This window comes from Phoxinus phoxinus, assembly GCF_949152265.1.
Source record: "Phoxinus phoxinus genome assembly, chromosome: 12".
Lineage (NCBI taxonomy): Eukaryota > Metazoa > Chordata > Actinopteri > Cypriniformes > Leuciscidae > Phoxinus > Phoxinus phoxinus.
Genome location: NC_136887.1, coordinates 26622136 through 26649039, shown reverse-complemented (window position 1 = coordinate 26649039; position 26904 = coordinate 26622136). Strand labels below are relative to the sequence as shown.

Genomic DNA, 26904 nt, shown 5'->3' with positions numbered 1-26904 from the left:
TCGTGTATCGTCGTGCTCAGTATATCATCAATTCATCGACAAAAAGGTCTGCGGACTGACGCATTTTGATTAATGTTGCCATGACAACTGCATAATTCATGAATTGTATTAGCGTTCCATTTGTCGTTTTTGAGTTATGATTAACCCCAGCCAAGGATTGTCAAAAAAAAATATCTTTGCCCGCACCCACGTTGTTTTAAGACCCCCATCATCTTCTGCCTCCTTCCTAAATGTCAAAGTCTCCAAAGTGTCAGCTTCTTTCCAACGAGACAGAATGAATTAATCTGCTCTCATAAATATCTTGTTAGCATCAGTTTGTATAAGACACTCTCATAATTATACAGATACAAAGGCCACTGGGCATTATAGTGCCACATAGCGGTGAGATATTGGAACTGCAACCTTATCCACTATATATTTTAGTATCATAAATATTTCAGTGAACTCATGGCAGTTGCATGCCTATAAATATGATGGCTGTATCATACATATGTGCTTTAAATCCATTTATTTGTTTTCCCAAAATAATTGTACTGCTGCTGTGCTGTTTAACCATTACGTATTGTAAGCGTTTGCTATATGCTTTACAGATGTTTTATGTGTAAAATTGTTAAATGAGTATTTAAAAAAATATGAATGCTTTAAGCTTGTTTGTTGTCGGAGTCCTGTGGTTTGTCAAAACTGGAGTGAAAATCTACAAGAGAAAAAGAAAAGATTTTGTTAATGAAATCAAGGCATATTCAATAAATAAAAGGAAGTTCTTATTTTACTGATTAAGTGGCAATTCACAATACCTAAGCAAACAAAATTATTGAGCTGAAATTTATATTTTTGTATATGTTAAATGTATATATTAATTGACAATATAAATAACCCCGACATTATTTTTTGATATGACAATGACAGGCTGAATAGAAAATAATAGACTGCTTGGTTTTATATTGACTTCATAGTCTTATGAGACAATCTGTTTATCCTAATTGCAAGTGAACCCATATTTGATGTCTGTATTGTATTTTTTATTTATTTTACCTTTAACTTTACCTAGTTTTGATCAGGAGATCGCGTCACTATGTCGGCATCCACATAATTTGTCAAGCCTCTACCAGCTGACAGATTCATTTTGTTCCAAAATATCATGAAGTTTTATAAGATGTCAAAAACAAAAGATACGGGAAGTGTTTTGTCCCCTGTTTTAAAAGATAAGCCTATTAATCTTGCTATACTATATACAATTATATGATTTATGCATTTATTTATTTAAAATGCTCACTATTATTTGCATCAGAATGTTATCAGTTATGACCCCCTAGTTGAAAAACACAGCTGTTGACTGACCTTCAGTTCCAGATGATACACGGCTGACATCTGAGTGTGCAGGTGAGATGTTCTCCTCACTATCAACTAAAACACACATACACATATTATTCCCAACACAAAATCGAAACAAATCCATGTTATTTTACAACCTTCAGCAAATGGATTATCTTTGCTCACCTCTCCCCTCCTCACTTGGGCTGTCCTGGCTGGGTGTAGGACTGCCGTCATATTCCCAGAGGGCCGTGGCTCCTGTTTGGGAAGAGCGCAGGCGGGTACGAGGTTGTGCGCGCTGATCTCCTGGACTGAAAGACTGCGAAATTCCTCCTCTGCCCTTGCCGAGAGCCCAGCCGTGCCGGGACCCCAGCTTGCGCCGACCGGACCGCAGATTAGCCTTGGGTTGCTCATCTTCAGCCTGATATGCAACTCTCCTTAGCAGACTCGGGGAGACTGGAGCACTGATGGGATCCTCATGAACTGAGGAGAGAAATATTGAAGAGTGTTATTTTGGAAAACAAAAATGAGATATTTTTTTTGCTCTTATTCATCCATCTCACAAACCTGACAATTAACTTTTTTTACTCCAAATTATTAAGCATATTATCCCCCCAAATTCTCATTATTTTAATGCAAAAAAACAAGAATACAAAAAAAAAAAAATATATATATATATATATATATATATAAAATATATCTTATTTAATTTTGTATTATTTATTTTATACACTATTATTAATATTTGTGCTACTTTTAATTTGTTGATAATATATCGCGATTCAAAAATGCAATCAGAACCTTATAAGAATCATCAACAAAAATAAACATGAGAATTAGAAAAAAATACAGTGCATCCAGATACATTACAGTAATGAGAATTTGGAGAGAAATTTATATATTTGTGAAAATTCTCTTTATGAGAATGGCATAAAGTAAAAATATGATTAAAATACAGGCAAATTTGAAGTATTTCAAAAAAAATACAATACCCCTTATTTGCTTAAAATCTTGATGTTAGGGGGTTAGGGAGTTAATGCCATGTTAAATATGATCTACCATATAGACAGAGAAATATATAAGTACTATACTATAAGTAAAGTTATTTAGTATTATATCACCATGAATCTAAATGTTGTATACACTCTGTGCAATATTCATTTGATCTGCAAATTCAATTCCGTTGTTCCTTCACATAAACACAGAATTACTGTTCTGTTTGTGATCCAAGGGAATAGCATAATGTGGTAGGGTAACAGCATAATTCATTGTTATGGGCTTTTGGGGACCTTTTTTTCTGTTTTACAGAGTCCAGGAGACCCTGCAGTCTTAACTTATTGGCACTCTCTTACGCTCTGTACAATATATCTAATGTTATTACACCGGTCATCCAGCTCTGCAGTCTCACCAGGCACCGAGGCTGGAGAGATGGGCGCACCGTCTACAGCATCCGCAAGGTTCTCGATACTGCCAGCAGCAACAAACTGAGCACGGCCTTCTTTGCTTCCACCTTTAGGTTTTATCAGCTTCTTCATGCGGTCCGCTATCCAGTTTGACTTCCTGAAGCCGCAAGAGAGTGAAATAGAGCATACAATGAGTTAAGCAATGAGTCTGTGGTGACAGGTCTGCTAGAGACAGATGTTAAAGCCTGACTAACTTTGGTTGTTTAGGTGGACACATGCCAGACAGGCCCGGCTCCAGAACCCGATACTGATCCATTATCTTCTCCACCAGCTTCTGCTTCTCCCTGCGCAGCTCGTTGAACTTGTCACTGAGGGGGAGTGAGATGGACAGATGGGAAAGAAAAACATGAGTTATTTACTGATGCTAGACGCTCTACATGGTGCACGTGGAAGTAGTGGACAAATATGAGCTACAAATTTTGTTTGTGTGTGTTCGTACAGGTACTCTCTCTGCTGGTTGTGGTGCTGGTCTCGGCTCTCCAGGCTGCTCTCCATTAGGGCTTTGTTTTCTTTAGCCAGATTCTGGTTCTGCTCAACTAGATGTCGGTTTTCTTCCTCCATGTTTGCCTTCAACTGGGTAAGGAGCTATAACACACATAAATATTAGGGCAATAAAGTATACAGTAAATTCTTTTTTTGTTTATTTTTTTTAGTTAATGTGATTAATCTCAGATACAATGAAATTTGCATCCAAAAGTCTGAGAACACAAAATATAAACCTGGAAATAATCCTAACATAAAGATCCATTTTTAAATTTAAAACGTAAAAAAGTATGGCATAAAATGAATGATGCAACATAAAATGAACGATAATTTAATCTCCAATAACTTTTAAATAATTTATAGTTGCTATTTGTTTCATTTTTAAATGAATGATCATTTTTGCATGAAAATATTTAGTACAAATCACAAAACCACACACACACACACACACAGACAGACAGAGTATATATTTTTTTTTTTTTCTCCAAGGCTACACATTAAGAACTGTAAAATTGTCAATCTATTATAATCTATAAAATAATATAATCTTTCCTATTTATTATACGTGTTGAAAACAGCTGCCTCAAAACAGTTTCAAATCAGCATATTAGAATGATTTCTGAAGGATTATGTGACACTGAAGAAGACTGGAGTAATGATTCTGAAAATGCAGCTTTGCCAACACAGGAATAAATTATATTTAGATATATTCAAATAGAAAACTTATTTTTGTTATAATATTTTGCAACATTACTGTTTTTACTGTAGTTTTTTTTAATTAAATAAATGCAGCCTTGGTGAACATAAGAGACTTCTTTCTAAAACATTAGAAAATTGTAATGTTTCCAAACATTTGACAGGCATTGTATATAAATTCCATTTTGTGGAATTTTGTATTTTGGAATTTTGAATTCCAAATTGTCATAATGTGCATTGTGCTCAGACCTGGTTCTGGCTGCTGAGACGGACGTTATTGAGATCCAGCTTTTGGTTCTGCTCTTTAAGAGTGTTGAGTTTTCCCTCCAGCCTAGTCCGTTCAAGCTGAGCCGTACTCAACTCTGCCCGCAGAACTGAACTCTGAGCCAGCAGCTCGGACTGTACCTGAACCCACTCCTTCTGCATGTTCTGATACCTACACACAATAAATACATTGAACAGGTGAATCTCACGAAGGTCAAACTTTACACCCAAAACTTTAATTTCTCTTTATTTTGAGGTGAAGCCCAGACATGTTTTTGTGATTATGTCTATACACCTGTCTGTCTAGTAACCAAAGCCCCAATCTAAACAGAGTTATCCAACTAACTAAACATAATGAATAAAAGCGAACAGTCTCCTCCTGGGTCATGTACTTTTTTTTTTTTTTTTATCCTGTTCACCAAAGCAACAGGCTTTACAAATATTTTTCATAGGCTTTCACACCATGGCAACTGTTTGAAACTGGGCTTTAATGTGACTCATGCTCTGGTGAAATTTTTGGTCGGGCATATCGTCACCACACTGGTGAAATTCAGTTTGCGGTGGGTGTTAGCATCACTTCCTCTCTTTCCTATGATCGTGTGCTCAACTGTTACTTTAACCCAGTGTTGTGGTCACTGCAATTATGACTTCCTCTCACCTTTCACTGTCCATTTTCAATCTCTCCAGCTCCTTCTCGCTCTCCACCTGCCCGTGTGTCACTTTCTCCATTTTCTGTCTCTCCATGCGTATCGATTCCTCTGCCTCCTCCAACTGTGCTTTTCGCGCCAACAGCTCCTTATATCTAGACAAGTATGGTATTTTAGAACATTTTACACATTTTAAATGAAAGGTAATTTGGAAAAATCATAAATTAAGACAATGTATTTTTTTTTAGCTAATATCAATTTAAGTTCCAGTCTCTCTCTCTCTCTCTCTCTCTCTCTCTCTCTCTCTCTCTCTCTCTCTCTCTCTATATATATATATATATATATATATATATATATATATTCTATAATACATAATTGTTTTAAATATTATGTTGTTATTACATATATTACATATATTATATTACACACTGCCCAGTCAATAAAAAAAAAAGATTTAATGCACCTCATGATGGAAATAAATGTTGTTATTTCAATCAAGAGGTGCATACATTTTTGGTCAAGATCTTGTATTGACGCTCTGTAAAGTCTACTCCAGGACACATTCCAAAGACATTCAACGAATGTAAGGTCTGGATTCGGAGGAGCCAATTCATGTGTGAAAATGCTCTCTCTCAACCGTTCTTTCACAATTTGAGCCTGATGAATCTTGACATTGTCATCCTGAAATATGGCCGTGATGTGTATTTATGTTTTCTACATGGTTGTTTAAGAACTGAAAAGCTACACACTCCATCAATTAGGATGAAAAAGAACTGTTGCCAAAAATATAACATGCTAGAAACATAATAATCACTGCAATAATGATCCAATTATGACTCTTAAGCATTTTCCTATTTAAATGCAAACAGTTACTTTTCTTTTTTGTGTGGTTGGGTAGTGTATATTATGTTGTTTTATTATTTCACAAATTTTTGAAGTTGTATGTTATATTTATCGGTTTGTACCCATGTGCATTCATATTTCGATTTGATAGACTTTAGACAAATTATGACAAGATTATGTGAATAATCTTAATTATTATTTCTAATTGATTAATTTAATTTAATTAATATTATTTTTCCTCATATGCCTCTTATGTGAACAAGCTAAAAATCATCATCATTATTATTAATTAAATGCATTATTATAAATTCCTTTCTTTTTAAATAAATAAATAATTATTCTAATAATAAATGTCTGAGGCACTGTACCTGGCCTCAGTGTCTTTATATTGAGCTTCTAGGCTGCGACTGCTGCTTTTCAGTTGACTGTGTTTGACCAACAACTCTTCTAACTCCGCCTCCTGTCTTTGTTGCAGAGCTGTCAATCTCTCATGATCCCGCCTTACAGCCTCCAGGCGCATCACTGACTCCTCCTTCTCCTTCAGCCACACCCTCGATTCGGCCTCCAGAGCCGCACACCGCAGTTCACTCTCATTGCAACGTGCCAACGCAGACGCATGTTCAGAGCTCAGGGACGCCTGTTCCACCTGAGTGAGAGAAAGAGAGTGAAATAAGGCAGATATAATGAGAGTGCGGTCATTCGGGTGAAAGTAACACGTTTATTAAAAGCCTGTATAATTTAAAGTGCTGTACATTTATGATCCGTCAACAGTGTGATTGAAACCCGTGAGTGTCCGCCCACTATAAAAACTAATATGGATTTAAACAAATGTCAGTTTCCAAAATACCATCAGCCTTTATTTCAGCGTCAAGGGTCCATTTTGAGACCAGCAACCCACAATCAATCAAGCACTCACCTGTAGTTTGGTGTTGAGGGCCTGTAATTTAGCAGAGTTCTCTTGCAGGAAGATGGAGTGGCGCTGCAGGGTGTCCAACTGCTCTCTGAGCTGAGCACAGGCTGACTGAGACTGAGTCAGCTGAGACAGCAACACCTCCCGCTCTCGCTGCAGCATTGCATTCTGGGATACAACCATAGGTACATAATTCAGCATACAGAGCCGGCAAGTTATTATCAGTTCATTTCAAATGTAATCAGAATCCCTGGATGGCGTTAATGATGTTTAAATAAAGACATACGTGAAATGGCCCTGAGGGGCCCAAAACGTAATGATATTTCAGTAGGCTTTTGAAATTTTTATCTCACCTCCCTCTCTGTATTTATCAGTCTTTGACTCAATGCCTCCTGGCTTCCAATGCCTGTCTCTGGCGTTGTGTGAGGTTGTTTGTTCAGTGCGTTTTCAGTGTCTTGTGCTGCATAGATGGAGTCTGTGGGCCCTGAGTTCTGGTTGTGGTTATCCTTATCTACAATACTGACAGTGGGCTCCTGGGGGCCTTCTGCTAGCGGTGGAGACTGTCTGTTTGATTCACAACCCTCGATCCTCTGCGCGTGCGAGTCAGGGGGTGAAAAGGCAACCTCCGGAGCAGATTGTTGCTGTTGTGTAGCTGCCATTTCAAGCTTGCTCTGCAGCTCCTCAAGGGTTCGGTTCAGCTGTGTGACCTGATTGGATAACTCTTGAGACTGGGTGCTCTCATTAGCCAGATCCTGGTTGGGAGTAGGATATTAAAGTTAGACAAGTGCTGCATCTAGCCAGCTTCATCCAGAACCAACCAAGTGCCTCTTTAGGAAAACCTGAGCTATAGAGCTTTCATTAATCTCACAAAGATGCATTTTCAGCACAGTTGTCCAAGGAGGGGAAATCTAATTGCACTGAGGATTTTCAGATAAGAAAGCAACTTGAAAACAATTACCTGGTTGAAAGGAAATATTCAAAGCGGCCCATTTTGCAATATCTCAGCTCAATGGGACCTCCAGGCAAACATAATTGCAGAAATATGGTGTACCAAGGAGCTATACTAATTGCTTTTATCGGTCAGATATCGCATACAAACACTTTGAATACTGCACAGACCTTTGTTAGAGAGTCGATTTGGGCCTTGCTCTCAGCGTTGAGTGTACCGAGCTGCAGATTCTCCTTCTGCAGCTCCTCGAACTGTGCACATGTCTCTTTGAGCTGAGAAAGCTCCTGACACATGCCTCTGTGGGCAGATGACAGATGTAGTGAGTGATACACGTATTATTCTTATGCCATGGCTATTTGTTTCATAAGATCAGATATGAGGACTCTGTCAAGGGTTCGGTGTGAAAGGAATAGTTCACCCTAAAAAGGAAAATGTATACTCATCCTTGTGTTTTGCAAAAATGTTGCAAAACAAACAAACTCCAAAAGGCAACTTAAAAGTATCATAAAGATAGTTTGTACACCTTGTGCAGTATATTCCATGTTTTTTAAAGTAATATGATTTGTGTGAACAACAGAGATTTGAGAGCTGCGGGATTATCAATGAATGATTACTAAGCTTAGGTCAGAAGTGCTAAAATATAGTGCACAAGTCATAACTACTTTTGTGTGTGTGTTGGTCATTTTTGGAGCTTGTTAAACAAGTTCACTATGACATGACAATGGAAAAAAGCACAAAGTTCAAACAATATTTGGGAGGATGAGTAAATAATGACCCATTTTTATTTTTTGGTGATGTATATCTTTAAATGCAAAGGTCCTATTGCATGTATGTATGTATTTACCTGTTTTGCGCCTCTAGACTGCAGGCTCGCTTGTTGCCATGCTCTAGGGCAGATGTTGTGCTTTCCAGCTGCTGTCGAAGTCTGGCCATCTCTCTTTCTCTTTGTCGTTGCTCGCGCCGTTGACTGTCCAGCTCTGCCTGACACGCTTCCTTCTCCTGCTCCAGTCGTGTGACTTCAAGCAGAGCTTCTTCCCGTCCTTTAGTCAAAGACTCAGCCTCCACGCCGGATTCTTGTAGTTCAGCTTGTAGCTCTTCTTCATGCCGCTTGGCAGACTCCAAGGTCCGTGCCAATCTTTCAAGGTCTGCCTTAAGGTTTTGGTTGGTCAGCTCTAACTGATCACCCTATGAGAAAATAATTGCCCTTAGTCAACAAACACACACTCACTTTTCTTCAGATTTAATTAAATAGTTCACCCAAAAAATTGATTTTTGTCATAATTTACTTATGCTCATATATCTATAAACTTGTATGCTGTTAATGTTCCCTGAATTACAAAATAATATTTTTACATAGCTCTTTTCCACACAATGGAAGTGAATGGTGAATGAGCATTCAAAAGGCAAAAAAGCATTTCAAGATGGCACACATTTTTTAATGTAATTTATTCCTGGAATGGCAAAGCTTTATTGTCACATGATCCTTCAGAAATCAGTCTAATATGCTGATTTGGTGTTCAAGACACATTTATTTTTATTATCAGTGTTGAAAAAAATTGTGATGCTTAATATTTTTGTGCAAATCCTGATAATAAAAAAAATTATTTCTTTCAAAACTAAATTCTGACTGACATAAACATCAATCTACATGCTAAATTAAAAAACTTTTGAAGCTATATGATAGTTTTGTATGGATTTAATTGAAATTAAAATGTTTTTTTTCACTGAAAATCTCCCCTTTCAGAGTAGCTCTCAAATCTACATAGTTAAAGTTGGCATATCACGTTCAGTCATGAGACATGCAAGAACCAATGGCATTACTGACATTAAATATACAAAATAAAAAAATTATGAGATGAAAATTTGTGAGAAGCATATAGTTTGGTTTGTTTCTCACACAAATCCATATAATGCAGCATATATGGACTAATATATTCATAAGAACTACTTTTATGGTTCTTTATGTCCTTTTTGGAGATTGGCAGCCTTAGTTCTTATTTACTTTAATTGTATGTATCTTCTTTTGCTTTCCACAGAAGAAAGCAAGTAGGTTTGGAGTCTGGACAACATGATGGCGAGTAAATGATGACAGAACTTTTTTTTGTGAACTACCACTTTAAAGACCAATTACCAACAACTATTGACATCTCATTACTGTAACCCACACTGATGCTTTTGATATCCACTCATTGTTACAGCATAATTTTTATGTAGGCAAAGCACCATTTAATATTACACCAAATAAACAATAATACACCAAAGCACAATAAAGCACCATTAATCTCAATGTTACCCCAGTCATGTAATCCATATTTTGTATTACAGCAAAAGGCTGAACAAATAACCTGCCTCACCTTGCGTACCACAGCCCTGAGTGAGTCTATGGTGCCTCTGAGAGTCTCTCTCTCCCTCTCCAAGGCAGCTCTCTCTCCCTCTAACTCTGCAATCACTGCAGCTTCCATCTTCTGAAACTCCACCTGACTGCGCAGACGCATCAGCTCCTCCTCCTGCTGCATAGATTCACCCTGTAGCACCTGACAAATAAACACATTAAGTGGTTATTTAGCAGACGCTTTTATCCAAAGCAAATCAAAGCGAAATGCCGTGCTTGAAGGCACAATGGTGATGATTCATGGATCGGGCCTTGAGGAAATCAAACCGGCATCTTTTGGAATTGCAATGCCAGATCATTATGCCATATGAAACAATGGCTAAAAGTGGAAAGAGTAATTATTGTGAGAAATTATTTGTTTTACATGGGTGTAGTTACCATATTGTATGTCTTTCTTAATTGCTAGCGGCAGGGAGTTGTGTTTATACTTGGTGAGTCATCGCCTTTATCGACTGGACTGTTATCTTACTTTGAGTGGATTGTGAAGGAGTGGATTGTTAACTTGTGCAGTGATGTAGTAATTCGTTTTTGTGTGTGTGTGTCAACTTGATGGTTCATTACCTCTATTTGTTTCCTAGCCCCCATAAGGCTTTCTGCCGCCTTCTTCAACCGCTGGTTCTCAGCCTCCAGGAAAACCAGCTTATGATCTACCTCCAAGACCTTCTTAGTCTGCTCTGCCAGTTTGGAGCGCAAATCCTGGGCTAAAGTGGTTTGTCTGTCAGCCTCTTCCAGGGCCTGCTGAAGCTGGTTATGCAGGGAAAGAGTGTCTTGGGAGAATTTATCTTCTTCTGTCTTCTGGGCCTCAGTGCTGAACGTCTGAGATGTCTCTTCTGTGATGTCTTTCTTCCTTTCAATTTCTTTCTCACCCTCTGCCTCTCCTCTCTCTTTGCTGTTCATTTCATCTATAACCTTCTTTTTTCTCTCGCTGAGGATTACGTTCCCCCCCTCTCCCCCCTCTCCATCTTCTCTCTGGGCTTTTATTACGCCTTCTTTTCCATCATGTTTCTCTCTTCTGGTGTCATTTCCCTCGCATTCCCCTCTTCGGATTATTGTCTTTTTCCCATCTTTTCCCTCCGAGGCTGTTCTCTCTTCCTCTAGGCCTTTCTTTTTTGTCCTCAGCTCTTCGAGATTTATCTTCAAGCTGCTATTTTCATTCTTTAGACACTCCAGCTAACAGTTGAAAGAGAAATGACAGGGCCTGATTCATAGAGTTGAGATGAGGACAAAATGACACTAGAATTCTTGGAATAAATGTCTTTAAATCCATCTAAAGGGCCTCACCTCCTTGAGGGTGTTTTGAAGCTTTTGTGAGAGTTGGTCCATGTGTCTTTGGAGCTCTTCAGTCATCTCAGGGGAGTTGGCCTGCTGAGCCTACATGAGAGATGGGAACATGGGAAACCTGAGAATTGACATAAATCAGTTTGTTGCCAGAGGATAAAACTGGCTAAAGATCCACTGACCTCTTGTTCAGCTTGCAGGAGCTCTAGTCGTCTCTTCAATTCAGCGTTCTCGTTTTCAGCTCCCAGAAGCCTCAGTGAGGAAGCCTCATTTACCTCCTCACTTAGAGGCTTCAGATCTAAATGACAGTAAGAGAGACAGACATGTCGACATGTTATTAAAGGGATAAATCCCCCAAAAATAAGAAATTCTGTCATAATTCACTCACCCTCACGTTGTTCCAAACCCATAAGACTTTGGTTAATATTCAAAATACATTTTTAATGAAAGGAGGTTTTCTGTCACGAGTCCATTGAAAGTACAGGTAGCCAAAACATAGAAGATTTAAAAGATATTATAAAGGCATCATAAAATGAATCCATATCAATTGAGTGGTTTAATCCTTTAAGTCTTGTGAAGTGATGCAATCTCTTTATATGATGAACAGATTTAATTTAGGCTTTTATTTTTTGGATTAACCAAAGGCTTATGGGTTTGGAACAATGTGAGGGTGAGTAAATTATGACAGAATTTTTATTTTTGGGAGAACTATCCATTTAATAACCTGTCTTATTAAGAACTATTTTTCCCTTTAAGAACTATCCCTCAACTCAAAAATGAAATTTCTATCGCCAACTCTTAAGAAATAAGGCAAGATGTTTACACTTTTCTTTTCCACACATTGGAAATGGATGAACACTGTCAAGCTTCAAAAAAAGATAAAAAATCAACATGAAAGTGTTATTTGTCATCATTTTTGGAGCTCAGCACTGTCTGTTCCCATTCATGTTCATTATATGGAAAAGAACATCCAGAACAATGCTAATCTTTTCCTTTTGTGCTTTACAGACAAAAGAACATACAGGTTTGGAAAGACATGAGGGTTAGTAAATGATGGCAATTAATATTTCTGAGTGAACTATGCCTTTAACATTGATGATGGGATGATAGGATGGGATGTAAATGTATTCATAAATGTCTATTTCTAAACATGACAGCTTGATTTGCATATATATGATTGATATACATACACATGAAGTCAAGAAATCAATCGTCTAGCTGTGACAGTTGAGTCATAATATCAAATCCTGCATAATTAAACCTACCAATCTCAGGCATTATTTCTTGAACATCCTCGTCGGACTCTAGGTCTGATTGGAGGAATTGCTGATGAGTCTCTCTTTGACTGACACCCACAGAATGAACTTGACGCGCGAGATCCACCTGCAGACTCATATTCATCTCCAACAGCTCGTCTACCCTCTGTCTCTCAACATCCCGCTCCTACATAAAAATCCAATTATATACCCATATAGCATAATGAATGTACATCATACATTTGAAAAGAATGCAATTCTTTCTTTTAACTTCATACATTTCAAAGTAAGTTTTAGAAGCTCAACATAATCAATCAAAATGAGTTCATGGCAATAAAGCTCTATAAGTTCATAAAGTCATTCATACACCCTCCATATCCACAAGCTTCTGCCTGAGAAGAAGATTTTCCTTCTCCAGTTCCCGCAGAGCAGTGCAGCGCGCCCGAGCGTCAGCCAGCTGCTCATCCAGAAGAGCCTTGTTCTCTTGCAGCGAGGCGCAGTACTGCTGCTGCTCCTGTAGGCCCACAGAAAATGTTTTACCAATGCTGTTCTAAACCCGTCTGACTTATTTTCTTCTGTGATATTTTTGCAGAAGGTTCACTCTAATGACGAGGGACTGTCTTGTCTGTCTATTTATTTATGATTATGTTTTATGACTGATCACACATTTCTTTTAAGCTTTTGTTCCACAAAGTTGATTATTTGCCTGTATGCATGTTATAACTTATTATCCAATAACTAAGCTAATGTTATTTCCAGATTAAAGCTCTCCACTTGGTTAAACAGAATTCCATTCAAAAGTTTGCGGTTAGTAAGATTTATCACATTTTCCACAAAAATATTAGTCAAGTGTTTTATTAGGCACAACTGTTTTCAACTTTGATAATAATAAATGTTTCTTGAGGATCAAATCAGCATATTACAATGATTTCTGAAGAATCATGTGACACTGACGACTGGAGTCATTTCCATTACACTATGTTAATATATTTTTAATATATAATTTATTAGAAACATTTTAAATTGTAATAGTATTTCACAATATTGAAGTATCTTGGAAAACCATGTAAAACATGCATGGTATTTTAAACTATTGTATTTGCTCTTTCAACCTAATGTATTTTTAAATATGCAGAATTCCTTTTGTGTTTAACAGAAGAAAGAGTGTATTATGGGTTTAGAACGACATGAAGGGTGAGTAAATTACATAAATTTCATTTTTGGGTGAACTATTCATTTAAACGTAACTTCATACAATGGAATGTACCTTTAGGTTTGCTTTTCTACAACTTTCATTTCATTAAACTGATCATTTGTCAGAATACATGTCAAAAGTAGCACAAATAATACTATTATAATATCATTTACAGATTATAGCGCTCCACTTGTTCATTCCAAAGCATGATGCTTCAGCCTGGTGATGTATATCTGCTGCTCTACCTTCAACTGTGTGCGGTACAGCTCCATGCTGCGGAGCCGATGTGTGCTGTTTTTCAGATCCGCCTGCAGTTGCTCTACTCTGGCTGCACGCTCACGCAGACAGTCCAACTCATCCTTCACACCCCGGCTCACACGCACTTCCACCTGCAACGATCGGTTCTGTGCCAACCAAACATAGGATGGTATGTCAGTGAAAGAGGATCTATCCAGTGTCCATACACAAGTTTGAATGATCATTATACAGTGTTTATTATCAGTGTATTATGCTCACTTCCTTCTGTAGTTTCTTTATTTCTTCCTCCATACTTTGCATTTCTTGCTTGTAATCCAGTAGTTGATCACCTGTGTCCTCCCTGTAAAGAATTTTGATTTGTAAATATCTTTAAAGGTGAAGCGTAATTTCTGTGCCACTAGACTAGTGTAACCAAACTAAATTGTGAAAATAATGACTGTTTTTCATTGGTTAGAGAAGCAGAAATCACACCTGAAATTCACAAACCAATGTAATTATGTTGGGAAGTTTAAACAAAAAAGATGTATCTATTGATATTTCAACTCAAATCACACACATTACTTTTAATAATTATAATAATAAAAGGGACTTTAATTTAATAAAATTAAAATACATATGAAAATACCGGTCAAAGGTTTGGGGTCAATATAGTTTTTTAATGTTTTTGAAAGAAGTGTTTTATGCTCACCAAGGCTGCAATTATTTTATTAAAAATACAGTAAAAACAGTAATATTGTGAAATATTATTACAAATTGAAATATTATTCCTGTGATGAAGAAACTGAATTTTCAACATCATTACTCCAGTCTTCAGTGTCACGTGATCCTTCAGAAATCATTCTAATATGGTGATTTGGAATTACTTATTATTATCAATGTTGAAAAAAGTGCTGCTATTTTTGTGGAAACAGTGATGCTTTTATTTTTTCAGGATTCTTTGATGAATAGGAAGTGCAAAATATCTACATTAATTAGATTTTTTAAATATAATATATATATATATCAAAGTTTTGTAACATTATAAAAGTCTTCAATGTCACTTTTGATCAATTTAATGTGCTCTTGCTGCATAAAAAAAATATTACTTACTGACCCCAATTTTTTTAACGGTAGTGTATATTGTCCATCCACGTATTAAACATCACATATGCGTTAGCAAAACAACTCACAGTTCCTGTTTGAGTCTGCGAAGTTTAGCTTTGCCTTCTGCAAGCTGTACAGCCAGTCCTTCAGGCGGTCCATCACCAAACCCACTCGACGTGGTTATATGGGCTGTAGATGATTCCCGTTCCTGAATATGTTCTGCTATCCTCTAAATATCAAGAGATAACGGAGACATCCAAAGCTAAAGAAAACCCTTTCTGAACACTACTTCAAATCTTCAAAAGTTCTTCTCTCACCTCCAAGTGTGTGTCTCGTTGGCCTAGCAGGTTCTGGATCTGTTTGGCCATGGAGCAGAAGAGAGTCTGCAGCTCGGCTCCATTCAGCCCACACATGTCTCCAAACTCCAAAGGAAGCACTGCGCTCGGGTCCTGGGTCACCTGGAACATGATGGATCACAGGGTCAGTGACACACTACACGCTTTGGTTTGAGACTATGCTCAGGTTATGTTCAAAATTCACTGACCTCCTGTATGCAAAGTGCAAGCTCTGCTTGTGTATCAATGTCCAAGCACTGAATTTGCTGAATAAACGTTTCTTTTCTTTCACACTGGGTGAAAATGAGTCATAGGAACAGAGAAATTAATCACACACTGTAAACATCAATATGTTTTTCAAGATTATACTCTAATCCATTTAACAGTGCTGAAACTCTCCATTAAAGATATTAAATGTGTTTACAGTGCTTCGTTACCTGTACTGCACAACCCAGCAATAACAGTAGCAGTCTTCTGAGCTCTGCAACAGCGCCATCTATTGACAGGGAAACCGACATGACACCGACAAAGCATATTTACTTAAAAATGTGCACTTATTTTGTTTGTTTATGTTTATGTAATAAACAGAACCACACCTGTCAGGGGATCTCGACCTAAAACAGCCACATTTGGTAGCGGCATCAGCAGCAGCTGCTGTAGATTCTCCTGAAAGAGAAACACGCATTAGAGAAAAGACAACCATTAAAACCTCATTGGTGCTTTGCTGTCATCCCAGACAATGCACAAGTAAGAGGTTTAACTGTGACACACATTGGAGCACATAAGAAAGTTATTAATATGCAGTCATGGCCAAAAAGAAACGAGCAATATTGAGGAAAAAAGGTTTATTTAATCTGCGGCAACTGACGTCTCATTTAGTATGAGTAATGATCCTGGTATTACAGTAGGTCATTTTCTAATGCCTTTAAAAAATACTCACCCTTACAAAAAGTACTGTGGCAATACCATGGTACAGTGATTTATAGGATGGCGCTGAATGATTACTAAATTCATATAGTGGTATTTACAAATTATTACAAGGTACTTTAAAGAACACTATACAAACAAAATTCAAAACCATGCAATTACCATGGTACTTTTTTGTAAGTGTATTTAGGATAATTTATCTAACACTGTAAAATGCTACATCCTCTGTAAATCTTCTTATCGTAAATCTTCGCACATAAGTTTAAAATACGGTTTCACTTTATTTTACAGAACATACTTGCAGTGTAGTTCAGGGTTAGTACCTAGTTATTACCCAGTTATTGTAATTACTATAATAAGTAGATAATGTGTTCATTAGGGAACAGGACTGTAAAATAAAGTGCAACTAAAAATACACATGTGGGTACTTAAGGGGAGACACTACAGGCAAAAACAGCGTTTTTTTCATGCATCTGTCCATTTTTAGATTTTGGGCTTTTTGGCTTTTCATAAAGTGTTTTTTCAGACTAGTGGACAGAAAACATACAAAATACACTTTTAACTGTATCTTTTAGAGCACTTTATCTATTTGAATCTGTAGATTTAAATGACAGTATATATATTTAAAGGCCGTTTTCTCAAAAAGAGTTTTTCCTCCTACATTGAGCCAGAAATCTCCACTTCAGTAACACTTACATACACCAAACTTTACAGTTGTTTTCTTATCTATATTATAAAGGTTTTCACAAAGGGGTTTGTTCATCTATAATTTTCCTGATTTTATAAATTGTATTCCTAAAAAAAAGGGCGAAAATATAATTATTTTTGGCTGATTTGTGGAGTAATATATAGAGATATCCAATATCCACTCTGTAAAAACCTTTGGCTCTAATATATCAAATAAATGAAACTATTTTAAACCTGACTTCATCCAATTATCAGATTGTTGTTCTAGAAATGTAAGCAAATTAGTGCATATTTAATAAGACAACGCCTCATTTGCATATTTAAACATTAAATTAAACATTAAATTTCAGAAAACTTTTAATACAAAAATTGTTTGCTATTATTAATATAATCAATCAACTGGTGAAGTATGGTGATATTTATTCTTTAATTTTTTTACCCTATTCAACTGGGGTGTCTCGCCTTAATGTGTTGTGGTGTGCTGTTTTAATTTAATAATTCTATAAATGATGTATGCAAATTTTAGTAGTGAAGGCAAAGAGTTGCTCAAAATGGTGAAATTGTTTTAAGAAATGGTCACAAGTTACATCCAGTATTATTTTAGTATTATTTATATAGGCCTACCATTGTGGTCTTTATTAATATTTTGAATTAGCTGGGGGGGGGGGGGGGTCCCCCCAAGTTATATACCATTAGTTTTTGCTTTTTATATTTATATATTTTATGTATTTTTATATATTTCTATTCAGCTTTATTTTTAACTATAGTTTTAGTAATTTTAGAGCTTCAACTTCAGTTTTTAAATGTAACTTTTAAAAGAGTAATGTCAAAAATCCAGATAATGCAGGTCAATTCATTATAAGCAAAATCATAATTTAGATTATTTATTTTTTGCTAGTTATTTAACGACTATTGCTTTTTGTCTCTCATTTTCATTTGAAAATGTCCGGAACATGCTATGAGTGAAAATAAAGAGTGCAAAAAACATGTCCACAGCTAGGACATTTGAAACAAGAAGTGAAACCACAGAAACCAGAAAAAAACAAACATGGCTAACTTGTTCCACAGCAACAGGCGCTGTCACTACTGTTTAGTAAGCTATAGCGAACTGTCCATTCATACGCTATTTACCTGAACTTTACCATCAGGCATTTTGATTTTAGGTGATTTTGCAATTAATCAAGCAATAAAATGTATTTGTGGAATGTCCTTGATAAAAGACATTTCTCATGTTTTCACATTGTAAATTGATTGATGCTTTAATTCAGTACCTGATAGTATGATCTCAGGTGTCGATTGAGGGTGGAGAAGTTCTGCACTCTGAGCATCTTGTCATCACCCACATTGTGGTAGATTTGCTCTACCTTTGGATTGGGATCACTGATTAACGAAACCAAACAAACAACAAAAACGTTGGCATTAGCTGAGTCACTGTTGAAACTAGGCCATCATCAATGAACTGGTAATCCACATTTTTTTTAATCAAACTACATTATTCAAAACAGAATAGATTCAATTATTTTAATTTTTACACTTTTGAGTCTTTCTTACATGATCCTCATGACCTCATTGAGGTAGACTCCATTGGTAAGCTTCAGGTACTGCCTCACTGCATTATGGGAGTTGAAGTTTACTTCCATGTATTCCTGAGAGAGTGATCCAGTCTCCTCCTCATCGACAATACCCTCAAATAGATGCACCTTACAGACAATGAAAACAATGCCCTGTTCATATCAAGGTGCATAATGAAGAAAAACTGAGTAGGATCTGAATATAAATTATCTTTGTTCTCTGTTGTGAATGCTTGGTTTTTCCTGTGCCTGAAGTTTGTCAGAACGTTTATTCTAAATTCTAAAGATATTTTAAGATGTCTCTCGCTGTTGAAAGCTGTGTTTTTTAACATGTTAGCTTGTGTTTGGCTGATCCAAGCTGGCCATTAGCTGCACAAAAAAAAAAAAAAAAAAAAAACAGACAGATAGTTGTGGCCAGCTAGTAGCCAGCTTGTTGCTAGCCCAAGTCAAGATGGTCTATCAACTTGGACTAGAAACCAACTACAATATTGCAAAACACGGTTAACTGTGTAATATTATTACATTTTCAGCTGGAAACAGCATACATGTTGATCAGCTGTTTATTTGTTAATGATTAGATTTACAAAAAATCACATTAACTTTCTGAACATCATTTAACGTTCTAGAATATTTCTAAACTGGTTTGAAAAGTTTACAAAACATTTTACCGAACAAAATGAAGACTAGGCTATCAAAGAACTTTAATTGTTTTTGCGTACCACCTACCCATGTAACAAGTGCACTTCCCATAAATTCTTCTAACATTTCCGTAACGTTTACGTCCATCTTCTTTTGTACCGTAGCCTACCTGATCAGTTTTATTCCATAAAACACAATGGATTATTTAAATAACAGACTTTGAAGAGTAAATTCATGGTAACCGTAATTCTCTTGACAATAGACTGCCAAGATAGATCTGTTTAACTGTTAACATATTTGCTTTCTGTGCCTTTCCCTCCCCTTATTAGTCACACTTCGAAACCACACCGGAATCTAGTTGCATTGCATTGGTTCTGTTCCCCTCTGCGCGTCCTCATGTCAGCGTGACGCGCGTTTCCACATAGAACACAGCAAAACCACAACTGAAGGATGTTTCTCAAAACCTAGTAGGCTGCCTATCTAGACTGCATTTTGGTGATGCACTTTGAGAATCTATTCGCAGCCACTCTCCATGAACGAGTCTCTGATATCCAAAAATGCAGTAGCCTACGCGCTTTAACTATAGGCTATTATGCTTTGAGACACAACTGTGGGCAACACAGGAAATACAATCTATTCATGTCAGTGGAAGTCGATACAACGTACTTAAAATAATTCATACAAACTACATGCAAATACAGCAATGCATGACTTGAGTGAGATTTATTTCGAGATTGGGAGTGACAGAAGAGCAAAATTAAGTTTTTGCTGCTGTCTAGTGGTGGAAGGGTGTAATGCGCTAGCAGATCATCGAGTCTTTTGTGACATTATAAATGTCTTTAGTGTCACTTTGACTTTAGATGTGTTTTTGTTTTATATATGTGACCTTTTCAAAATGAAATAAGAATCTTTTTCCTGCAATGACCAATCCATTGAAACGGCATTACTTGAACCTACTGTGATTACCAGTTCAAAACTACCGGTAATTGCTTTGAATAAATAAGATCCACAGCACAGTTGTATTTCTTGTGTTGGCCTAGTGTTGTTTTTTTGCATGTGAGTGCTTTGGCAGCAGTCATAGTATTAACCATCATCAAAGGGATAAAGAGATTTCAGGTGTTAGAACAGGGCACCTGACAATATGGCCTGCCGCATTCAGTCAGCTTAATCCTATTCATATCTCTCTCCCTCTCTCTATCTGCATAGGCAGAAGAAGAGGAACTGGATTTAACACTACATTTCACAAGAGAAGTTAAGATAAGGCTAGTGTGAGGGAAGAAGTGTTCAAACTGAAAAACACATTTCAACACAAAACAGAAATTAGCACAAGCTCATGAGACACAATGACCATGTGACTTCACAGATCAGTTAAAAACTCTTTATTTGTCGCATACATCTGCAATTTCAGCTCTCTTTTTGTCTATTTAAGCAAAGCATGAAGCAGCAAAACAACTACAGACCTCATGTGATGAAATATACTATTTCATTGCCTTCATTTCTTTGGAATTTTCTTCTTTAACTCTTCTTCAGACATCTTCACTTTATATAATTGTCATGGGAGAAAGGGCTATTTTGATACCATCAGTTTTTTCCGTTTTTGAGAGGTTACTGGTTTTTACCTCAAATATTTGGGTAACTTGATAACTTCATTTAACAATGAAGTAGCAACGTTACATTATAATTATGATGACTATTTCCTTTGGATGATGATAATCAAGGACATTTAGCACTCATGTGTACATCAGCACTCATTATAAACAATTACACTTGGTCTTTTAGGCTGTGGCTGGCTTTTCTGCCTCTGGCTCGGTGTCCGGGGTCGCAGCGGATGCGTCGCCCACCTGAGCCAACTGGAGGAATTTCATCATCTTTTCTTTAGTCTCCAACAATGTCTCCTTCACTCCCTTCTCCAGGATGTATCCCTCTGTCTCGATCTCCAAATTCTCCTCTCCCAGCACACCCTCCATTGCAGTCTGCAGATAGCGCAGACTCACAAGAATGGACATCTGAGGACCAAGGAGACATAGAGGTTAGAGTTCAAATGACATTAGGACAATTTCTTTAGTTTTTTTTTTACAAATTACTTTTCTTAAAAAGACTTCGTCAAGTTTAGCCATAAGTGAAAATTATGTCATTTGCTCACCCTCATTGTTGTTTCAAACCTGTCAACAAAAGATTATATTTTGAAGAGCATCGGGGTCCAAAACAACATCAGACCCATTTGACTTTCATTGTATGGACAAACAATTTTTTTTTTAAATATCATCTTCTGTGATCTACAGAAGCAAGGATGTCATACATGTTTATAAGGACATGAGGGTGAGTAAATGGTAACAGAATTTTAATAGCTTCTCTCTCTTTCTCTTTTTGACACAACAATATTTTATCAAAGCAAATCTAGTTTATTGGTGCTGGCAGCTGAAATCAACTTGATTTATAATAAATCAAGTTGATTTATAATAAATCAAGTTGATTTATTGATTATTGAATTATTGACGTGATGAGTCAATTAGTGTTACAAAAGCTGTGACTGTTATAAAAGCTGAGATGGTGATGTGGTTTTGGGTGCAAGTTATTTTAATGCTTAAATAATGAATATTGACACCTCTGAGTTCACAACTGTACTGCCAGCCTTTCCGGAAGAGTGTCAATATTAACTGAGTGACGAGTGTGTGAACGGTTCGATGTGTTGCGCACATTAGATTATACAATGTGTTATTCACAGTTGACACTTAAAATCATGCGGTTATTTGGGGGTGGGCGGTACACACAAAACAGTCCTCTGATGCAACTGGCACATATTATCACATGCTTTTTTAGGTGCATGCATTTTTTAATGTTGGTGTGTTCAGCAACTCTAATGTTTAGTACTTAAATCTTAAAGGTTATGCATGTCTGTAAACATTGTTCTGTTAAAAACATTATTTTGTTGGACTGTTAGGTCTAAACGGTGCACTAATTATTACACACTTCACCTGTAAGATCATCCAATAGAGCTGTTCTGTTATCATGTCAATTTGGGCTAATTAAGGAAAGTAAAATATTTTTGGTTTTGTGCTTTTTGAGTAAAATAAGTTGTGTGGTTAGTATTACTTAAAGAGCCTTTCATGTTTTTTTTCTTCAACATGCATTATATCATGAATTCTGAAGATGTTGTGTTTTTTGTTTAATGTTTTTGAAAGAAGTCTCTTATGCTCACCAAGGATGCATTTATTTTATTTAAAAATATAGTCAAAATATAAATATTGTGGAATATTTAAAATAATTGTTTTCTAATTTAATATATTTATAAATATAATTTATTCCTGTGATGGCAATGCTGGATTTTAATCACCATTACCACAGTCTTTAGTGTCACATGATCCTTCTTAAATCATTCTAATTAAAGCTAAGAATAATTTCTTATTATTATCAATGTTGTGCTGCATAATAAGTTTGTCAAAAAAATGCAAGAAAACTACATTTATTTGATATATAAATATTTTTTAACTTTATAAATATCTTTAGTGTAACTTTTGATGAATTTAATACATATTTGCTGAATAAAAGTATTCACTGAAAAGAAAAAAATCTTACTGACCTCAAACTTTTGTATGGCAGTGTTTTGCTGACCATTTTAGTCCTTATATAGCAACTTATGTTTTTAAATTAGGGTGTTCAGAATTCACGTTTGAGGTATGAATATCTTATTTTACTCATAAATCAAAAACTTCCATTAAAAACACCCACATGAGATTGCTGAGAGAACATGGCTCAGAAACGCAAATTGTTTTCCTTTTTAGAAAATGAGGATCAGTGGTCTGTAATTACTCATTCAACCCATTAATCAGGCCATACCTGGAGAAGGAAAACAAGCAGAACACAAGGGCCGATGGTGTTCATTAAACCCATGTAGTAGTTGACAAGGGCCTGGCGGCAACCTCGGTTGTACAGGTTCAGCTCTTCTTTCTGATACTCGTAGTTGTAATGGGCAGCATTGTCCAGGAGACTCTTCTGGATGCAGGGCCGGGGGGAGGAGGGGTTACAGCAGCTGAATGGGACCCCATCCATCAGATATCGCCCATCTATATTACTCTTCACTCGACTGTCGGCAAAATGTAACAGACAGAAACATAAGACTATATAATGCAATTATAGTTATACATATCCTAGTTTTGTTACATCATTGATTCTCCAACTGTCTTTATTGATTTTTCTAATCAATACGCCACGCTCATGCACACATGCATAATTGATTTGCGAGTACTAGGGGTTGGCCTTTCTTCATCTGGTGATGACATCCTGTTTCAGAACATGACATTCTAAATTCTAAATTAACCTTGGAAGCTAAAAGGGGGAGGGGTCTTTGATTTTTGGACTCACTCTTTCACTTCTTTGCATGTAAAGTCCAGGTAGCGGTTGCTGATCCACTGCACCTCAAACCAGTCCCTGTAGTTAGTATTACCACAGCACTGGAACTCAATCTGCAAACGGTCAATAGTTTCCTTCTGGAAACAACGGCCTGGTGTGTCTGTGTCCTATAGAGATATTTAACAACATAGTTCATCAAAAGAAATATGATTGTAATTGAACTCCCTCTATTCAATTCAAATTCTTTATATTCTTTTGATTTTAAACTGCCTTTGGAAACATTTATTTGAATCAAGTGTTGTCTAGACTCCATATACAAATGGCATACTAAAAAAATGCCAGAGGCTGGCTGGCTGGCTTTCTTTCTTTCTTATTTAAATATATTTGTTTGTTTGTTTGTTTAATATTTAGTGGTATTTTAATGGTCTTAACCATCACATCACAAATCACTGGTCAGGAAATTAGCAAGAATTGCACAACTACTGTAGATAAAGTAACTTAGCACGGAATAGCCTTCCCCAACTTGCAGAGAGCTTTTTACAGAAAGAAGAGTCATTGTTCCACTCAAAGTTAATGGCCTCAAATAGTTCATTAGTAGTTGAAAAATGTCTCCCAGTTTGTATGAGTTAAATGTAAGACCAAATGTTCACTATAGGGTTCAAATCTGGACTCTGACCTAGCCAAAACATGAGCCTGATGGACTTGTTCTCAAGCCAATTCTTGGTTGTCTTTGCAATTTGGGTAGGAGAAAGATCTCATCATTCCTCTTTTGATAACAACCTTTGTTTCAACTGTGGGAAGCAAGCCATTCTGCAATATTCTTCTGTACTCCAAAGCATTAAATGACATTTCAGAGTAAAGCTCACCAATACCAGCAGCTAAAAAGACTCCCTACACAAAGACACCTCTTCACCTATGCTTCACAGTGGTAGAGATGCATTTATTATTATATTTCTCAGCAGACCTTTGAAGACACCACTCAGGAGAATTATCATGCAACTCGTGTTTCATTGTGATTCATCAATCCACAACTTCCCATATTCTTCCAAAAACTTAACTCTGTCTCTGATATTTTACGGAGACATTTTGCTAATTTCCTGACCAGTAATTTGTGGTTAAGACAATTTATAGCTTAGTGTGTGTGTGTGTGTGTGTGTGTGTGTGTGTGTGTGTGTGTGTGTGTGTGTGTGTGTGTGTGTGTGTGTGTGTGTGTGTGTGTGTGTGTGTGTGTGTGTGTGTGTGTGTGTGTGTGTGTGTGTGTGTGTGTGTGTGTGTGTGTGTGTGTGTGTAGAATTAATATATATGACAACTGATTGCTGTTAAATGACTTTGTTAAATCGTCTTTCTCTCACCAACCTTGTAGAAACGGATGCCGTTCTTCAGCCCAATCTTCAGAGACTCCTCCAGGCTGGGCTGCAGGGCGAAGCTCAGAATCATGGCAACCAGCAGCAAGGAGGTGAAGAAGACAGAGAAGAAGAAGAACGGAGGAAGAAACGTCTTCCAGCGTGGGAAACGCGAGGGGTCCAGCGAGTCCTGGCAGACTTTGCTAGCACAGATGTTGATGCCCACTGATGCTAACCCCACTGCCATCAGCAGATTTGGCACAATATGGATGTCCATATTGTGCATCACCTGTATAGAGTGAGAAAGATGATATTTTTGCAATCTCACCTCTATCCAATTTTTAGCAGCATTTGATCATAAAAAACGGAAAACTTGAACCCTAAATGAATCCAGTATAAGACTAGTTTTAACTGTTCTGTTTATATAGTTTATATAGTATGTTCTGTTAATAATAGTTTTCACCACGCTTTTCACTTATCAGCTTTAATTGTGAGGTTTATTAACTTCATATAGACGCAAGCTGAATTATTGGTGCACACTATAGAGACCTTATCTGAGGGCCAATCCTCAGATTATGTGAGATTATTCCTCTCAACAAGACAAAGCTTAGGCCTGTTACACTTGTGTTGACTAAAGGGTAAATGAAAGTAGTAATTGTAGTAGTAGTATTGAACATACAGTAAATAATATCTGCAAAAATACCAAACTTTTTTTTTTTAATGGCATTTGCTTAGTGTAAAAACAGCATTTCGAGCACTGATTGCATTTGTCACTATCCTTTCACACACTTTATAGTTCCTAATGGACTATAATGGCAGGCAAACTACACACTGCAATACATTATTTCCATTTATGTTCTTGGCAAACAAGCATGTATCTAGGATACATTAGTACATCTCATTCTTCAATTGTAGGTTATCTTTTTGTTTATTAATTAAGTTGTATTAATGTTGCATTACCTCTGATCTGCGATGTAGCTCAGTTTTGAGGAAGACTCCCATAGCAAAGGTGATGGCTCCAGAGAACATAGCCACCCATGAAAGCAGCCAGAGACCCTGGGCCAGACGCACCCTCTTTTGGAAGGGGAACTTAAGTTTTAACAACACCATGCTGCTTAGGAACAGGCTTAGGATAGGGAGAGAGGGAAGTTTAGATTGCAGAAGAGGATTTTAATAGAGGCCGCGCAGTATCAGTATCCAGCTCAGCAAATAATCTGTCATTCGCAGGTAAATTCCCATCGTTTTATCAGGTTTTGTTCGAATCTAAAAATTAGCAACAGGACTGTGCAATCCATAATCATTAGATAACTCAGAAATCATCTCAAAAATACTTCAAATATGACTAATTCAAGGGTGTGAGCCAAATTATTATTTTTTATTTTTTTATTTTGAATTTAAATTACAGTTGTGTCAAAGATTATCTGATTTTAATTTGTGTAAAAGAAAATATATGAATTACCTTCAAGAATGTTTGAGTGCCCTTTTCTTCAGACCCTGAGCCTTCAATATGCCTCCTACAGTTTGGCAGCCATTTTGACTATAGGACTTAAAAATATGATATTGAGTATTATGGCCTGAGTGTCATAATCTCCTGTCATCATATCTGATCCTATTAGACCAACTCCACCCATGAGAATCCAGGCCAGTGTCCTCTAAGCAAACCTGCCCTTGGTCAACAGGTCCAGAAAGAGTGCCAGAGGGAGGGGTTTGATGCAAGGTGAGCCATAATGGACTGAGAAACCGTGAAACCGAAAAAATGCAATATCATACATAACTATGTTTTCAGTGGTGTAAAAAGACCAGTATAATGAACCGTTATGTTTTTATTACCTTAGAACGAGCCGTTTCTATCTACATACACAGCGGGTCCCCTTACTTCGAAATGACCATTTTGCGCGACATTTTTCTACAGCAGCCCTAAACGGACAAACTATTAACGTTACAGAGCACGTTTCTTCACTATGTTGTTCTATCAAAGAAGCTAGCAAAAGTCAGCGAATAAAACACTGACACAATGATGAATA

The 26904-nt window shown here is 36.8% G+C and overlaps 2 protein-coding genes across 2 annotated transcripts; both read right to left on the bottom strand.

Moving 5' to 3' along the window:
• Positions 1-289: 289 nt before the first annotated feature.
• ccdc88b (coiled-coil domain containing 88B) lies at positions 290-19639 on the bottom strand. The gene is made up of 29 exons (XM_079631854.1): positions 19275-19639; positions 18529-18677; positions 18249-18357; positions 15960-16029; positions 15801-15859; positions 15573-15656; positions 15346-15486; positions 15115-15257; positions 14204-14285; positions 13933-14091; positions 12860-13006; positions 12502-12679; positions 11419-11534; positions 11240-11329; positions 10520-11128; positions 9921-10100; positions 8411-8751; positions 7737-7863; positions 6971-7369; positions 6624-6785; positions 6076-6353; positions 4876-5019; positions 4203-4389; positions 3214-3359; positions 2969-3082; positions 2720-2871; positions 1498-1794; positions 1339-1404; positions 290-694 (listed from the first exon to the last, which is right to left on the bottom strand). The coding sequence occupies exons 1-29, from the start codon at positions 19332-19334 to the stop codon at positions 642-644; spliced, it is 4842 nt and encodes a 1613-aa protein (XP_079487980.1). The 5' UTR covers positions 19335-19639; the 3' UTR covers positions 290-641.
• An 885-nt stretch (positions 19640-20524) lies between these two features.
• rom1b (retinal outer segment membrane protein 1b) lies at positions 20525-26788 on the bottom strand. The gene is made up of 7 exons (XM_079629860.1): positions 26711-26788; positions 26340-26612; positions 25841-26006; positions 24894-25169; positions 23550-23704; positions 23025-23271; positions 20525-21193 (listed from the first exon to the last, which is right to left on the bottom strand). The coding sequence occupies exons 3-7, from the start codon at positions 25988-25990 to the stop codon at positions 20963-20965; spliced, it is 1059 nt and encodes a 352-aa protein (XP_079485986.1). The 5' UTR covers positions 25991-26006; positions 26340-26612; positions 26711-26788; the 3' UTR covers positions 20525-20962.
• Between the last annotated feature and the right edge of the window lie 116 nt (positions 26789-26904).

Coding starts and splice junctions, on each gene's coding strand:
- ccdc88b (XM_079631854.1), bottom strand. CDS start 19,334: ATGGACGTAAACGTTACGGAAATGTTAGAAGAATTTATGGGAAGTGCA. Junction 14,286..15,114: donor CGCAGACTCAAACAGGAACT/GTGAGTTGTTTT, acceptor AATTCTTTACAG/GGAGGACACAGGTGATCAAC. Junction 14,092..14,203: donor TAAAGAAACTACAGAAGGAA/GTGAGCATAATA, acceptor TGGTTGGCACAG/AACCGATCGTTGCAGGTGGA.
- rom1b (XM_079629860.1), bottom strand. CDS start 25,990: ATGGTGTTGTTAAAACTTAAGTTCCCCTTCCAAAAGAGGGTGCGTCTG. Junction 23,272..23,549: donor ACATGCAAAGAAGTGAAAGA/GTGAGTCCAAAA, acceptor TTTTGCCGACAG/TCGAGTGAAGAGTAATATAG. Junction 21,194..23,024: donor TGCTTGTTTTCCTTCTCCAG/GTATGGCCTGAT, acceptor CTTGGTCCTCAG/ATGTCCATTCTTGTGAGTCT.